General features: G+C 40.0%; 1 protein-coding gene across 1 annotated transcript; it reads left to right on the forward strand.

Annotated features, from left to right (window-relative positions):
* The first annotated feature begins 2,464 nt into the window (after window positions 1-2,464).
* CMC2 (C-X9-C motif containing 2) lies at window positions 2,465-17,129 on the forward strand. The gene is made up of 4 exons (XM_082861843.1): window positions 2,465-2,597; window positions 8,736-8,851; window positions 13,159-13,230; window positions 16,777-17,129. The coding sequence occupies exons 2-4, from the start codon at window positions 8,771-8,773 to the stop codon at window positions 16,861-16,863; spliced, it is 240 nt and encodes a 79-aa protein (XP_082717969.1). The 5' UTR covers window positions 2,465-2,597; window positions 8,736-8,770; the 3' UTR covers window positions 16,864-17,129.
* The last annotated feature ends 288 nt before the right edge of the window (window positions 17,130-17,417 follow it).

Below are 17,417 nucleotides of genomic sequence, written 5' to 3' on the forward strand. Positions count from 1 at the left end.
AAGTGATAAGTGCTGAGGAGAAAACGGAGCGGTGTTAGGAAGCAGTGAAAGTGGAGCAGGCTGGCAATGGGTGGTGGGGATGGAGAGCAGGCCTCAGAGAGAAGGTGACATTTGAGCCAATCCTTGGGGGAGGGAGAGTGAGCCATGGGGCTAGCTGGTGGAGGAGCTTTCCAGGCAGATGGAACAGCAAGTGCAAAAGCCTCGGGGTCTTCAAGGGACAGGGAGAAGGAGGCCTCCAGAGAGGTCAGAGTGGTGAGTGAAAAGGCACAGAGGAGGAGGTGAGGTCAGAGATCATGAAGGGCTGCCTTTATGACTAGAGGCAGAAGTCAGTCTGTCAATCTCACCTGCTTCCACCACGACTATGGGATTTCCAAGGGCAAATAGAGGAGATTCCCCTAAAAGAATCCTGGCTGCGACGTATTTCTACCATTTAAGTGTTGAACACGCATATAATTTATTACCATCACCCACTTCTGAAAATATGTGGGTAGTTGAATATATTGCGTTGTCCAAAAAGTTCGTGCGGGTTTTTCTGTAACATCTTATGGCAAAACCCGCACGAACTTTTTGGCCAACCCAATACTTTGAAAAGATACTAAAAACAATAGTTAAAAATAAAGAGGAATGATTAGTTCTTTAGAGAGAAAAGTAACTGAATTAAGAATGTGGGAGCAGCATGAGGATCATGAAAATTGAGCCTGACTCATTTCCTTGTCCAGATGCAGGACCCACCTGCCTTAATGTCAGGGCTGAAATCCTCACCATGGTCCACAAGGCCCTGCGTTGTCTGGTTCCTGCCTCCCTGTCATCCACCACTCTCTCCTTGGCTTTCTGAGCTCCAGCTACACTGCCCTTCTAGTTTCTCTATTACAAGAGGATCCCTTCAGCTAAGGGCCATTGCATCTGCGGTGACCCCTGCTTAGAAGGTTCTTCTGCACATATTCACATGGCTCTTGTAATTCAGGTCTCAGCCATGCTTCTTCACAGAGAGACTTACCCTGACCACCCAATCTAGTTATTTCCTCACCTTGTCTTTACAGAACTATCTGAAATTATCTTGCTTATTGCTTTATTGCATTAAATATTTGATTAAGCTTCACTAGCGCAGGAACTATGTTTGTCTTATTCATAGCTGCATTCCTAGAATCTAGAACAGGGTCAGCCCAAGAACTGTCTAGTGGAAATACTTGTGGAATGGTCTTAGAGGCTCTCCTGAAGCAGCCGTGCCTGAGGAGGTAAACAACCTGGGAAGGATTAGGGTCCAACAGTCGGTGACAATATCAAGCCAACGTCTCCCATCAAAAACACTGGAGATGGTGGTTGTTAAAATGCAGATTCCTGGGCTCCAACGATTTAAACTGGGGTTGGGGTGGGGGACCGAGAAGGGCTTGAGATTTTTGCATTTTAAGACTAAGAGTCTTAATTCCCGCTAAACTTTGGGGATGCCATTCTAAAGAATTCTGGTAGAAAGAGTCCACACAATCTCATCAATAAAGTTGGAAAACCCTTGAATAAACTCTTCTGATTCCCTGTGATTAGCTAACTTCTTTTTACATCTGAGCGCTTAGCACAGTGCTTGGCTTGGTGCTCGAGATATAACAGCTGAATGAACGCATGACAAAAAAGGTCCCTTATAAGTAACTTTCCTGGAAATCTGCACAGCCTAAGAGCTGCCACAAGGAGCAGCAGGAGTAATGCGAGAGGCTGCAAAGACTAAAAAGGACGGACGCCAAGGTTAACCAAAAACAAGAACACTCAACTCTGGGGAAAGCAGCAACCCAGGCAGGGCTGGGATAGTTTAGCCGGTGACAGCTCGGCGCGGCTCCAGCGTGACGCAGGCCTTACGTAAGGCTCCGCCCCACCACGGGCGGATGTGACGTCACGGCCCAGCGTCATCGCCCTCCTCACCTCAGCCTCCACTGTAGTCCCCAGCCTCCGGCCCGAGAGCAAGGGCCAATCCCACACCTTGGGACTTGCGGCAGTCGCGAAAAAGTCGCCTCAGAGGCGCGGGACGTGGCTTCTTCAAGGCTTCCTCCACGCTCGGGGGCCCGATGCCATGCCGCCAGGGGTCCTCTTACCGTACCACATCGCCGGCCGGCTCTCTCCTCATCAGATGTTCCCGCCTGCTGCACCTTCAAAGCCACCAATTGCAGTTCCCGCCACCCTGGAGCCCCGCCCGGCGGAGCCAAAACTTTGGACTGTACCCTCGGCACAGGGGACCGTGTGGGGAGAGCGACGGAAGTGAAACTCTCCGAGTCCCCGCCTCACTCTTCTTAGCAGAGAATATTGTTTGAATGCTTTAATCCCAGCCACGAAGTCTGGCTCGTCGGTTCGACTTAAAGTTCAGGCTCTGCCGCGCCTTCGCGGACTCGCTCTCTCTCCCCCTACAGCGCCAGAAAATGGGCCTGTCCAGGCCGGATGGCGCATGCGCATCGGGCGGCGAGCGGTGGGGGCTGGCCGCGCGGGGTCAGGCGTGGAGGGCGCGGAACCCTCGCCGCCCGGAGCTGTTCGGGTTCCGGCGCCCTGGCCGCCGGCTTTTGGGTGCAGTCTTCGCCGGTGGATACCGCTTCCGCTCTCCGGGTGTGGCCGCCAGTCGGGTGAGTCTCGGGGGTCCGGGCCGTTCCGAGGAGCGCTCTCTTCGTGGCCGAGGTGTGAGGGGAGGCCGCGGGACACTCACCTGTCCCCCCTCAGGTCCCAAACTCGCGCGCGCCGCTGTGTGCCATCCTGCCGGGACTTCGCGCCCGCCTGGGGGGTTGGGACCACTGCGCTGGGTGTTGCCGGGGCGTTGGAGTCGTCCTGAGCTCCCCGCCCTCGGGCATTCTCTGGGACGCGCGCTGGTAGTTGAGAGCCGGCTTCGGTGTAGACCTTCACTGCCTGCGGGAATCGGCCTCGCCGCCGCTCTCGAGCCTGTGACCTTGGGCGAGCTCCTCCTCACCCCGAGCGTCAGCCTCCTCGCCTGTGAAATGGGTATAACCCAGCGCCTCGGTTGTGAGAAGGGAAGCCCTGAACACCGTGTCTGACGCGGTGAGCGCTCAGTACGTTGTGTGATGATTACTGTTACTGGGTATCCAGGCGTTTAGGATTTGCTTGTGGTAGGTGGGAGCCTGTTAGGGCGCATCTCAGCTTCAGAGAAAGTTCCCACCAATCCGTCTTGCGATGCGAGAATCCAGTGAGATCACCCTCAGTACGCTTTTCAAGGAAAGTGACATTCAAATCTCGTTTATTGGGTTTCAAGATTACTGAGCTTGTCGTTTCACAGTAAGTGGTTTATGAAGAGTCTTAAGTAAATCCGAGTTCTGGAAGCCTTCATTTGAAGACTTAAATGCATAAAAGAAGTTTGCGCTGGCAAAGGAATTCTGTTGTGACACCCCTTGTGTCTCCTTTTCTATCCACACAGGCTTCTGCACTTGTTTGGTTGATTTAAAGTGACCCTCATTTCCCACCTTTTAAAAAAAAATAACTATGTCGATGTCTGAATCAATTCTCAAATCCATGGTAATCCTATATTCAACGTTCAGTAAACATTTATTGGGCATTTACTATGTGCATTTAGGGGAATGTCCCTTCCCTCACTAGCCTGTGTGTTCGTTGAAGTTCATGGACCAATTTTTTTTCCTCTGAAATTCAAGTGATCTGACAGAGTGCTCAGCACCAAGTAAGTGCTGGTAAATATTAGTTCAGGGAAAGCTGCACCTGGGCCCATTCCTTAAGAAATTATGTGGGTTGCTCTCAGTAGCAGTGGGGCATGGTCTATACTCTGGGAGCACTTGTCACTCAAAAGCATCTGTTTAGATTTGGTGACTTTGCAGCTGTGATAAGTAAAAGTGGGTAGGGTACGGAGTCCTCTGCTATGTCTGCTACCTCTACTGAATATGGTGCAGTTTGAAGTAGAGAAACACTCACTTAACTAATTCCAGTGCTTTCTGAAATTAGACTTAAAAAAATATCTTTTAGAAAGCATTAACTCTTATTTTATCATTTTTCCTGGAGAACAGATTCTTCAGACTCTGAACAAGAGCTTTTCTGGGCTTGTTTTAAAATGACATTAGAAATTATAACTGTAGTGTAAATTTCTTTCTGGTGGGGCCACACAATAGCAAAATCTTTCTAAAGAAAGCCTAAGTGGCATTAAAATATAGGGTTTCCCCCTTGTGATCATAGTTCTGCTGAAATGTGTTATTAGAATGCTTCCTCCCTTTTCTTCACTAGTTAATGTATTTCTTACTCTCGGTTTTTTTATTTTCTAAAATTGTGCCACCTGGTGGTTGAAGTCTTCTGCCTATCATAGAATACTCGTTAGAAAAATTTTACCTCAGGGTCTTGGTAGAATAAGGTGAAGCAGTGAATAAAATAAGACTATAGTTTTTATATCTTTAGTGAGGGCACCCTACTGCTTAAACCCTCCCAGCTTACCTCGAAGTAAAAGTTACAGTTGCTTTGCAGGGGCCTATTAGCCAGTTATCAAAATATCAAATTGTCACAGATGAACATTTTTAAGAGTTTAAGTGGACTGTTGTGGTATCAATGTGTGCATACCTGAGGAAGTGGATGGGATTGGCATGGGGAAGGAAGAGTTGTAGCTGTGACAAGTAAACCGTTCTGATGGTTTCAAAATGCTAGTGTAAAAGTGGGACTGAAGTTTTGTGTTTAACTAAGTACTAACAGTTTGAATGGAATTTATCCCTGTCTTTCTCACTGCATATACCCGTACACAAAGTCTTGTCACCAATGAACACTCCCTTCACCTTTGCTTCAATAGTGCGGCTGATGTTCATAATTACCTTGGTGCTGCCTTTTGAGATTGTTTTCTGTGTTATCAGTAGTAACAAGCGTTTATCCCTTGAGGGCAAATTTTATTTTTGGCAATGGCTTAAATTCAATTGTGAACTTAGATTTGAGAAGAAAGGTAAGGATGCAACGTAAGAATATACTCTGTAACATCCTTAATTAACTTAGCCAGTCTCTTGGGCACATTAGGACAGATAAATGAGAAGTTCACACAGCAGCCTGTTTCATTGTTGGACAGCTCCAGGAAGATGACAACTGCCTCTGTAACTGCCACACTTTGGTTTCCAGTCCTGTCCTCGGACACATCTCAGAGTGAGTTCAGTTCAGCCTTTCCCATCAGGTGACAGGGCATTTCACATATACTAATAATACTTTACCTTTGTCGCACTCACTCTTCACTATTTCAGATACTCTCACATATGTTATTTTAAACCTCATGATATAGGTCAAGAGCTAATTCCATTTTATGGAAGAAGAGACTTAGGTCTCAGATTAAGTTAGCCAAAGTGATATATAACTTGTGAATAGCTGTGTCCACAGCCTTTGCCTTCAGACCCACATCTTCTCCCTTCAAATCCATTACTTGTCATACTTAACCAGGCTGTTCTTTTTATCTGTCTCCTCTGTTGTGGGTTTCCCTAAGTTAGTAAATATTCCCAATTTCATGAATGGCTTCCTGTTTAAACCTAGTGTCAGAGCCATCTCCATCCTGAGCATTCCCTCCGGGGGTACTCAAATTGTCAGTATTCTGGACATGGCTGATCAGGACAAACACAATACTTTTCTTTTTCTTGATGTAGACAGATCCTCTATTTCTAATAATATAGGATAATATTACATTGACTTCTTTGAACCTAGGCCTAGAATTAGTCCCTGTTGAAGTTGTAGCTAACCAGAGGTTCTTTGGGAAATAGTTTTTTTCTATCTGAATTTATTTCATTCACAAACTGCTGGGAAGGCATGTCTTTCCTACTTTGAATGTGGGAAAAATCTGTCACGGTGGGAGATTACGTTGGGTAGTAACTCTGTCACTTACTGTGTGACCCGGGGCTTAGTTTTGCTATGAAAATATGAGTAATGCGTATTTTGACCTACAAAAAAGCTCTTTCTTATGGTTCAACTGAACTTAAAAAGGTACCTACTTCCTCCGGTTATTGGGAGGATTATAAGACTTGTGCCTGCAGGTGGTTAAGTGTTCAAGAAATTATTTTCTACTCTAATAATGTGGATATATTCTTATGGCTTTTATGAAATTTTAAAAATAAGCATATGCAATATATATTTAGCTTTTATTCAGTTCATAAAACGTTACTTTGAGTTACAATAGTGTTAATAGAATAAGCTTTTAAAGATGACTACTGGAGGGTGTCAGCACTCATTTAAATGTGCTCTAAGAACAATGCCATTGTTTTAGAGTTATGTTTTGTATATTACACCCAAGAGTACAGCAGTGCATCTGCATATACACCAACAGTTAGCCAAAGCCAGTAGATAGAAGGAAAAGGGAAGAAGAGAATATCTAACTAAAAAGATAGGGTGGAGGCAAGAGGGGAATGATTGATAAAGCAAGGAATTTGTTAGATAAGGGATAGGTAAGTGTTTAGAGCTTTAGGTTAAGTCACAGCTTTCACCAAGAAGAATAAGAAAAGGAAACTATATGAAACCATTTTCTTGTTTGACACAATCACCTAGGATAAGTGGGTAGACAGGAAGACGTTTCATTGGCACCATGACTGGGTCTACAGTAACGTACATGTTTGAAGTAAACTTTTGTGGAGGGAGGAAAAATATGTATCATGATATACATTTACGCTTATATACAAGGTGCATGTGTATATTTATCTCAGCAGCCAAGTGTGTTCTTAAGTTTTACCTTACCAATGAGAGAGGTTATTTCAGTACATCAGAAGCTTGTTTCTGAACTGTAAAAGCACACATTTGAGGGCTGGGTGATAGAAATATGCAAGAATATTTTGTCAAATATATTTACAGAATAAAATGTTAACGGCATTTTCTAGGTGACTAAACCAGTGTACATCTCCCTTCAGAAAAAATAAGCAAGGCAGAAGTAGGATAACTAATATATACATAAGTGTAGGTATATAATACTGGTGTAATGTTAGATGACTTAAATTGCTGGACTGTATGAGACCTCATTTTTCTGAGGCAAAATTTTTATATCATTGAAAAGACTTTGTTGTCAGTGACAGGCAAACAGAACTTGAACTTGGCTGCATTTCCAGTTTCCATTTCAAATACTCAAATACTTGGCACAGCGGCCTGATTTGTGATCTTTAGCTGTGGTGTGTGTGTGTGTGTGTGTATGTGTGTGTGTTTAGTAGTTAGTCAGTGGAACAGTGATCTTCTGATATTTTTATCACTTGAAATCTGAAATAGGTATATTATAATTCTCTGCAATTATTTGTTTAGTCATTTTTAAGGATTTTATTTGTCGGGAGTGGGACGTTGATGGGCAGTTTGAATTTCTTGGAGCTTTTTTTAACAGCTTTATTAAGGTATAATTTACATACCATAGAATTCGCTCACTCTAAGTGAATTCAGTGATTTTAGTAAGCTTCTACAGTTGTGCAGCCATTACCACAATCCTATTTTAGAACATTTTCATCCCCCAAAGTTTTCTTTGTGCCATTTGCATATTAATCCCCACTCTTACCTTTGGGCCTAGGCATCGATCAGCTTTTTGTTTCTACAAATTTGCCTTTTTTAGACATTGCATATAAATGGACTCATACATTCCAGTGTTTTGAATATGGCTTATTTCATTTAATTTAGTGCTTTTGAGATTCCTCCATGTTGGCACATGTATAAGTTCATTCTTTTTAATTGCTAGGTAGTGGTATCCCATTGTATAGATATACCGATTTGTTTATCCATTACTTGATTATTAGACGTTTGGATTGTTTCCAATATTGACTATTATGAATAATGCTATGAACATTCACATGTAAGTCTTTGTGGAGATATATGTTTTCATTTCTCTTGGGTGTGGTCTTAGGAGTGCAGTTTCCAGGTCATATGTTAAGTTTGTGTTTAACTTCTTTAGAAACTGCCAAATTGTTTTCCAAAGTGTCTGTACTATTTAGTGTTCCCAGTTGCAATGAGTAAGGTCCCTTTCCTCTACATCCTAACCGGTGCTTGGTATTGTCTGATTTTGTGATTATAGCTATTCTGGTGGATGTTTAGTAATCTTTTCTGAGCTAAAAAGAATAGGTTTAGGAAAAGAATAGGTGAATAGTGCTGCATAAATATAGCAAAACCTGAAAATGATGTTTTATCTTAGACCTTGGCTGCTAATTTTCTTCTTTGTGAAATGAAGCAATTAAACTTAATTTCAGGGATTTTAGGTTCTTGTTTTCATTGTAATAATTGCATTTTATGAGTATATATGCTAAATTTGAGAAAAAAATTTCCACATCTGCTTCTTGTTTCTCTTCATGGTTTAGTTAGATTTTCTCAGCCAGATGTTAGTTAGGAAGAAAGCAGTCTACATTAATTCACACTGATGTGAGACTGACTAATGGCCCTTTAACCCTTATACATTTAAAAAGGATTAATAGGCCAGTTCTCGTCATTGGTAGAATTTCATCGAAACAAAATGAGTTGTAATCAATTTCAGGAATGTGGGAAAAGTAATTGAAGGCACACTTATTAATATAGGCAAGCTGTTTCTGCTTGAGCACCTATTTCCAGGATTGGGTCTCTTGAGGAGTCCGCTTTTTTCTGAACCTGCATATTCTCTAAACACTCCTGATAACCTGCCAAATCTGTTAAGTCATTGGATAAGGAAGCTGAGGCTCAAGTTTAATAATTTGCCTAAGGTCAGCATTCTTTTCTGATAAAAGTCACTGCAGGTTCTTACTGAAAATACTTTTAGGTCGCATTAACAAGTACAGTCACACATATTCAAGACACTCTTGTATCCACAGGTTGCTCTGCTGTGCTCCATCTCCTTCTCCTAAAGATGCATCCTGACTTATCTCCACACTTGCATACTGAAGAATGCAACGTCTTGATTAACTTGCTTAAGGAATGTCACAAAAATGTAAGAGTTCAGAAAATGACCATAAAGCAAAAATGAAACCTAGGTACAGCACACCGATGTAAAACGTTATCTCCATTAATGGAAGGAAATGATAATGTCTTAGTTATGGGTCTTAGCTTAGTAAAGATTGATGCTTGTGATCTTTTTAGAAACCATTTCCCTTTATGATGAGTAGAAATCAAGCATGGTAGTTTATTAGGGAGCTTCTGAAATGATATATAGTAATTAGAATCCCTGTTCCTTGTCCTTGACTTCCACAGTTCTGTGTTTAAAGGAAGTTGAAACATTTTTTATAATTATATGTTAACTAGATTTAAATTGTGACTGGCCTAATTTGACAGGTTTACTTAGTTGTTAGTGGAATGGAAATAAAATTCCATGGTTAAAACCAAAATAGAAAATAAGCCCATTTTTGGAATGCATTAAATTAATCTGATATTTTTCCCAATGTCAACTATTTAGCTTTTTTCATGTGTTTGATGTATGAGACAGTTATAAGGAGCATTTGTGTTTTTCTTTAACTTTGCATGATGCATTATTTCTTTCATGTTATTCATATACTGTAGATATATCAGATTCCAATAATAGTATTATTTAAATGAGTACAATTTTAAGACTAAAAGTAAGGTAGTAAGGAATGCCGATGACCTGTGAAGTCAGGTATTTATACTGGTTCAAAGAATGTTGTTGATGACAATATGCTTTTCGGTAAACTATTTCTGCCATACATCTAGATTAAGAATTGATACTGTGGGATTGACATATATTCACTAATATGTATAAAATAGATAACTAATAAGAATTGATATTGTAAGTCTTTTTAACTTTAGCCATTCTATGGATGTGTCATAGTATATTATTTGGTTTTAAATTGTGTTTCCCTGGGGGCTGATGACTTTAAGCATATTTTCATGTACTTATTGGTCATTCATATAACGTCTTTTGCCCATATTTTAAAATTGGGTTGTTTTGTCTTGTTATTGAGTTGTAAGAATTCTTTTTATCATTTGGCATAGAAGTCCTGTGTCTCATAAGTGTATTGTGAATATTTTCTCCCAGTCTGTGGCATCCTTTTTTATTTTCTTAAAGATGTGTTACAAAGAGCCGTTTGTAAGTTTGATGAGGTCTAATTTACCAGTTTTTTCTTTTATTGTTTATGTTTTTTGTGTTCTAAGGATCTTTGTATATTTCCTGGTCACAAAGATTTTCTCCTATTTTTTCTTCTAGAAGTTTTATAGTTGTAGCTTTTAAAATTTAGGTCTGTGATTCAAGTTAATTTTTGTGTATGGTGTGAGGTATGAGTCAAGGTTTATTTCTCTCCCTGTGGATACCCAGTTATTCCAGCACCATTTGTTGAAGAGACTGTCCTTTCCCCACTAAATTACCTTGGTGCCTTTGTCAAAAATCAGCTGACCTATGTGAATGGGTCTACTTCTGGGCTCTCTAGTCTGTTCCACTGATTTATATGTCTGTTCTTAACACCAGTTGATTCCAACATTATCTTACTGGGGCCACCTGGTCCCATGACTGTTTTGTCCTCTTTTCTGTCCCAGTTCACTTTCTATGCTCTATCTGGAGTTCTCTCTCAGACATAAGTTTAATCACTGTTCCCCTTAATGGCTCCCTTTGCCTGTAGAATAAACTCTAAAATTTCTTTGTGTTTCGAGGCCTTCATGTACTGGCCCCTACTTACTCTTGGGCTTGACTACACGCCACCCCCCCCCCCCGCCCCCGCGCCCCTCATCCTTCCTGCGTGTTCTTGTCTGCAGTTGTACTGGAGCATGTTTTTGTCTTCTAAGCCTTTGTACTTGCTTTTTTCCTATGCTTAACTTAGAGCCTTCCTCACTGTCTCAACTTCTCATTTGCTTGATCAGGTTTTATCATCCTCCAGGCTTTATTCTGCTTAATTTGTCATTTCCTCTTCCTTTTCTTTCCTGACCCGGATTCTCTGTACTCCAGTAATACTGTACAGAATAGATTTCCTACGTTATGGCAGTTACTCTTACTCTTTTTGGTCTCAGGACTCCTGCACACTCTTAAAAGTTATTGAGGACCCCAAAGAACTTTTGTTTATGTGGACTATATCTCCCAATATTTAGTGAATTAGAAATTAAAACTGAGAAATTGAAAAATACTAATTTATTTAAAAATTATAATAATAAACCCATTACATGTTAATAGTTATTTTTCGTAAAAAAGACCTTATTTTCCAAAACAAAAAAACGGTGGGAAGAGTGACATTGCTTTTGCATTTTTTTTTTTTTTTTTTTTTTTTTTTGTGCGGTATGCGGGCCTTTCACTGTTGTGGCCTCTTTAGTTGCAGAGCACAGTCATCCAGATGCGCAGGCTCAGCGGCCATGGCTCACGGGCCCAGCCGCTCCGCGGCATGTGGGATCTTCCCGGACCGGGGCACGAACCCACGTCCCCTGCGTCGGCAGGCGGACTCCCAACCACTGCGCCACCAGGGAAGCCCTGCTTTTGCATTTTTGCAGTTCTCTTTAATGTTTAGTTTAATAGAATACAGCTGGATTCTCATATCTGTCTCTGCACTCAATCTGTGGTGATATTACACTTCATGTAGCCTCTGGAAAAATCCACTGTACCCTTGTGAGAGAATGAAAGTGAGCAAAGCAAATAAGATCTTCAATTATTAGGAAGATAGATTTTACCTTCCCCTGGCAAGGTCTTGGGTAGCCCTGGGGACTACACTTTGAGAACCGCTGCTTTATAGCAATCACTTCATGATTTGTCTCTTTCCTCTGACTCTGAGCTATGAGAGTAGGGCCCAGGTCCACCTTGCTCACTGTTGTGTCCCTAGTGCCTGGGACACTGTCTTCCAGACACTGACTAATTGATTCACTTATTCAATCAGTTGCTCTACCAGTTTGTTCTCTATGAACAGACACCAGGCACTCGAGGCTTATGCACGTGTATACAAGAGAAGTGCAGTCCATGGGCATTTCTTTTACCAACTCCACTGGGGCGTTTTGGGTTTGTTTTTCACATAATGTCACAAGAGTATAATTCTCATTTGGGCTAATGTTGAGGTGAAAGTGAAAATATAAATTAGTTTTTGTCTTGAATTTTAAAATAAGATGTATGTGTATGGGATGATATGAATAAATATAAACTAAACTATGAAATATTGCCTTACATTCTAAAAGTTTAACCCTTTCTGGTATTTCTCTTTGGCCAGAAGGTGTGTGAAAAAGCATTGTCCCTGTTTGTTGTCAAAGAGGTAGTTTATACACAGGAAATATTTATCCTGAAAAGGTAATTAGGTAATCAGTAGGAGATCTTAAATGCTTGCCAGAAAAACTCTGACCATTTATTCAATGTGGACCAGAAAAGTACATTTAAAGTGGTGAAGAAACAGGGAAAAAAGAAGTAGCATGACTATTACTAATTATGTGTTGTCTGGTTTCCATGAAAGCCTTAATTAGAAAGAAAAGGAAAAATGTGCTTATTGTTACAAGTTCAGCATTTATGGCATGTCATTATAGGAGATCACCATGCTGTCCGACCTGCCCATAAAAATCGTGACGTGCAAACACAGTAATTATGGCCCTACTAAAATTCAGGTTCTTGATGTCAGTCTTTATCTGCTTTGGAGCATATATACTTTTTGCCATGATAATAGTCACAGGACTTGAAACCACTAGAAGATTTTTATCTTTGCTTTTCAAACAAAGCAGACTTTGAATTCAGACATTGATTTTCTTATATTGTGAATTACTGGCTTGGTTATGTGGCCCTTACAGGCCATCTAATAATAGTGTTATGTGTTTCTAATTTATTTTGATGACATTTTGAATGGAGGCAAATGAGAGAATGGCTTTGGCACCACGGTTTCCATAAGTAACTCTTCTATGGGACAGGAGTGTTTGCTGGTGAAGGAAGTTACTGGTCGTGTCAATATGGCTACACTGCCCTTTGACATCACTCTATAATAGAGGATGGATAACATGCCCTTAAAGAAAGGGTATTAGGTAATAAAATGCTTTTCACTCGGTCATTATGAGGTTTTGGTAGGTTAATAATCTTCTCTTTTATCAAAGAAAAGTCTTTTTATTTTTCATTTCCAACTATAGAACATTTATTCCTCTTTTGTAGGAATGCCAGAATAAGCCTGTTTATTTGTATATTTTATACTTGTGACTTAACTATTTGCTTAACTATTAACTGTTTGCTTATTGACAACGTGACCCATTAAACCCATTTCTGTAGGAATAAGTGTTTCAATTCTGTGTGCCAGAGACCGTAGCATATTATAGGATGAAATATTTTACACCTTTTCTTCCTTTTAGCACAGCATTCTGAAATTTTTTGGTCATTGCAATGATCTTGATCGGGAGATGAGAAAATGCTTGAAGAATGAGGTAAGGAAAATGTTAAAGGATGGAAATGGTTGAACAATAGAAAAGAACATCTTGGACCAATATTGAGTTTTTTGCAAATTTTTGTATAACACCAAAAATTGACTTTATATGTATGTCTTCCCCTAAAACCAAGAGGAGAAATGAAAGTATCTTCTGGGGACAGTTTGGGGACATTGCTGATTTTTTATTGCATGTACATAAATGAAAACAACTATCTTATAATAGTCACTGTAACTCCTTTGGATGGATTTTTAAGGTTTAGGACATTGAAGCTGTTCAGCAGAAAGACTTGTCAGTCAGTGTTTAGCTATAGCAGGTAACTAAAACTCTCTGGGCCTCAGTTTCCTTGTATAACATGAGGAGGCTAGACTTAGGCTCTTTCCAGCTTTAAAATTTTGAATTTCTTTATAATTATAGTATGTACAACCCGTAGGGATCTAGTTTGACTTGTTTGGAAAGACTCGTTTCCTGAATAGAGTTTTAGGCTATGACTTGGACTTGGGCAAACGGCCAAAGTTTATTGTCTTTTTTGCAGGTACTGCAAACTGAACAGAGTGCGTTTTAAATCTTTGAAAAGAAATTTAATTCCATTTCTGTTTTGTTCATCAGATATTTTAGGTCCAGAACCTTTAAAAATATATAACTACTAAAAATCTGCCCTCCAATTTGCGTTTTCTGTACTTTTGAACGTTTTTTCCCCTATGAGCCTCATATTGAAAGGTATTACATATGATATTTGAAGCCATTCAGCATCTATGAATCATTTTTTGTGTTTTCCACTTTGGGGCTCTCCCCCCCGCCATCCCGCCCTTCCTGGAATCCCTTTACAGCATCTTTCCTGTTTGAAAAACTTCCTGGAGTTCTGATAATTTTCTTTGTGTGAACAAATGGGTATAAGTGTTTTAAACTGGTTTTTGAAAAGAGTTTTTTCATCATATGTAAATGGTAGTTTATATGGAAACTAAACCTAGGGCTGTGTTCCTGTGTTAGTAAGATTATGGAAAAATAAAACCCATAGTGTTTTATTTGGTATAGCTGTTTGTTTCTTACATGCTTTCAGTTGTATAAGATAGCTTTTTTCCTAAGTTTAGATTTTTTTTTTCCCTTACATTTCAGTGATTTTGCCATTGGTTTGGTGATTAGATCCTCATATGAAATTTTTTTTTTCCTATTTGGTAGAAGAATGTGTAGATATTTTTCTTATTTTGTCTGAGTCTGTTTTCGTATAAATGTCAGGTTTTCTCCTTGACTGCTTTCTAAGTCGTCTATGTAGTTTTTTTATATTGCTTCATTACCTGAGTTATAGATGTTTTTCTGTCTGTTCTTTCATCCTTCAATTCTCCGAACCTGTGCTCATTTATTTCCTCTCTGCTTTTAATGCTTCCCAGTTTCCCATTTACTGCTTCTAATGCTCTCCTCCTACCATTTCCTTCATGTGTCATTTAAGTACTTCATTCTTTGAAGCTTTAACTAGAAAAAAGGTCCGGCCAGTTCCTTCTGATGCTCTCTTTGCTGCTTTGTTGCTGCTTTTGTTCTTTTTATTGAAATAATCGCTAATACTACTTTTGCAGCATCCTCTTTTGTCTCTCTTACTTGTTTTGTTTGGTTTGGTTTTTGGCTAATTGACCTTCCATGCTATCTGCGTTGTTTGGTGGTGTTTTGTGAATAACATTATAGTTATCCTTTTTTTTCTTCTTTTATTCAGGGGCCATGTTGACTCCCTTTGGAGATACCGTAACATGTATTTTAATATACACTCTGTTTTAATTTGCTTTATGACTTATTTTATTGGCCTGCTACAGAGTATTGTCTTCTGAAGACTTACCCATTAGACCCTCCTTTGAACCTGATTGTTGGAGACTTCATATGATTAAAGAGGGATATCAAATATTTTTCTCAGAGCAGGTATCCCTCCATGTTCTACAACATTTTTTTTTTTAACCTTTTAAAGCAATGAAACGCCCTTCCCCTCTCCCCACCGACAGTCTTATGAAGAAAATTAATGTATGACGGATAAAAGGAATGTTTTGGTTAAAGGGACCTGGTGTTTCATCTGTTATTTGAAATGGCCCTTTGATGAGGAAAAAAAAAAGTTTGAAAACTCTACTATTCCAGAAGATATGTTAGAACTCTTCAGTCAAAACTTTAGACCGAGAAAACTTCTTAAAGATTATCTAACCCAACTCCTTACATTTGAGCTTACTGGCCCAGAAGATGAAGTAACTCAAAGGTGTTAATCTCAGGACTCAGGGGAGGGCAGCCAGAGTCCCTGGTTAGTGCTCTGTCACTAATCTTTTGCTTCTATGGCTTCTTTCCATATCTCTGACAGCTGAAAGATTTTGATGTCCAATTATTCACATATACTCAGTTTTTTCAACTTGAATTTGCTTTTCCTTTTTTTCCACTCTGCCTAAGAACCCCTCTTGCACCTTTAAAATATGTCTTTATTGGTGTATTTATTATAAGCATGTAAATATACACGTATGAAACCACTTACATTCAAGTTTCTCTGCTTTAAACAAGTACTTTTTCTCAGTGCCAGGCTCTGGGTTTCCTGTTAGTTATAACCTGCTGGCCAGATCAGAATACTAGGCTAAAATCCTCCAAGGTGAAAACTACATTTAGATCCAACCGATTACAGAAACATAAGATTTGGGGAGAATTGGGTTTGATGACTATTCATGATGAAAAAATCCTAGGAAGTTCAGCTGACTATAAGTTTCCATATGAACCATTAGGATAATATGGTTACTAACAGCCAGTTACTCTTTTGGCAATATTTATAGAAATATGGTGTGTTTAGGTCATAAGAACTAGAAGGCCCCCTGTAGTTCATATCTGCCGGACTTTGTTTAGAGCACTAGAGTATTTAATTCTGGTGTGGTATTTTTTTATAAGGGGTTATTCATATTAAAGTGTTGTATAAAAGGCACTTTACAGATAAGACTTTAGAAGGCAGAAGCTGTGTTCTGTGGAACAGTTGTAGAAACCAGCAGCGTTCAGCCTGTAAAAGAGATAGTGAGTGGGTTACCTGTAATCAGATGTTTGGAAGATTGTAGCAGGCAACGAGAAATAGAGGGAAGTAGGAGAATTTACAGGGAAACACTTGGTTCAACACGAGAAGCTCTGGAACAAGTAGAAGTGTCCAACAGTTAAACAGGCTGCGTCTCAGGGTAGGGAGCCTCCTGATTAAGAAGTGTTCAAGTAGAGGTTAGATGACACGCTAGATTGTGAGCTTCTGGAGAACAGGGACAGGACTCATCCATCCTAAATATTTATTGAATTCACATTTCGGGAGGAAATTAACTCAGCAAATATTTCTGCACCTATTAGGAGTTAGGTGCTGTACTGTATTGAATGAAATTTTACTAGATGGCCTCTAAGCTCACTGTTTCCAATCTCAGATTCAGTGAAATAAGAGCCATGTAGAAATTTTGTCAGTAAAAATGTTATTTTTATTTTGCAAATATATCTAAATATTTAACGTATGTAAATGATGATGTAATCTATTGTCTCTCTTCTCCCCCCCTTCCTTTTATTTTCTAGTACATGGAAAAGAGGAACAAGAGCAGGGAGCGTGGCAATGCAATGCGAAAGAGACTTTTTAATCCTCCAGAGGAATCTGAAAAATAGATCATACTTTCATTGGATGCCTTGGCTGAGAGAAGACCCAAAGACTCTTGGGTGGTAGTTGAAGGAATCCCGTTGCATTTGGTCTTCAGAATCCTTTGAATGGAAAGTGACCCATGAGAAATCGAGCATTGGAGAAGTATGGAAGCCCTGGATCCGGAATTTTGGCTGGGCAGAGCCGTTAGTACTCTCTCTCCTCTTCCACCGCACCTGAGACTTCTAACGTGTTTGTTCCCTTTGCCTACAGCCCGTTGACATTTGAGTAACTTATCTCCCTCAATAAAATCATTGATTCTAATCATATTTTCTCTGTTCTCTTAGACTCTCTTGGAATTAGGGCAAAATGGTGCCGTTAGACTTCTCTTTTTGCAGTGTGGCAGTTCTGGAGCCTAAACGTTGAAGGCAGAGCTAGGGCAGACAGAGCTTGGGGAAATCCCAGCTGTGTTAACTCTATGAAAGTCTTCCAACTTTATTGTTTTTAAAGAGCTCTTTTCCAAAAGGTTAAATGTTTAGCATTGGTAAAATTGTGTCTGGCTAGGATTTAAGTCTGAGCAGAC

The sequence above is a fragment of the Leucopleurus acutus genome (genome assembly GCF_964270905.1).
Source record: "Leucopleurus acutus genome assembly, chromosome: 20".
NCBI lineage: Eukaryota > Metazoa > Chordata > Mammalia > Artiodactyla > Delphinidae > Leucopleurus > Leucopleurus acutus.

Coding starts and splice junctions, on each gene's coding strand:
- CMC2 (XM_082861843.1), top strand. CDS start 8,771: ATGCATCCTGACTTATCTCCACACTTGCATACTGAAGAATGCAACGTC. Junction 8,852..13,158: donor TTAAGGAATGTCACAAAAAT/GTAAGAGTTCAG, acceptor TCTTCCTTTTAG/CACAGCATTCTGAAATTTTT. Junction 13,231..16,776: donor GAAAATGCTTGAAGAATGAG/GTAAGGAAAATG, acceptor TTTATTTTCTAG/TACATGGAAAAGAGGAACAA.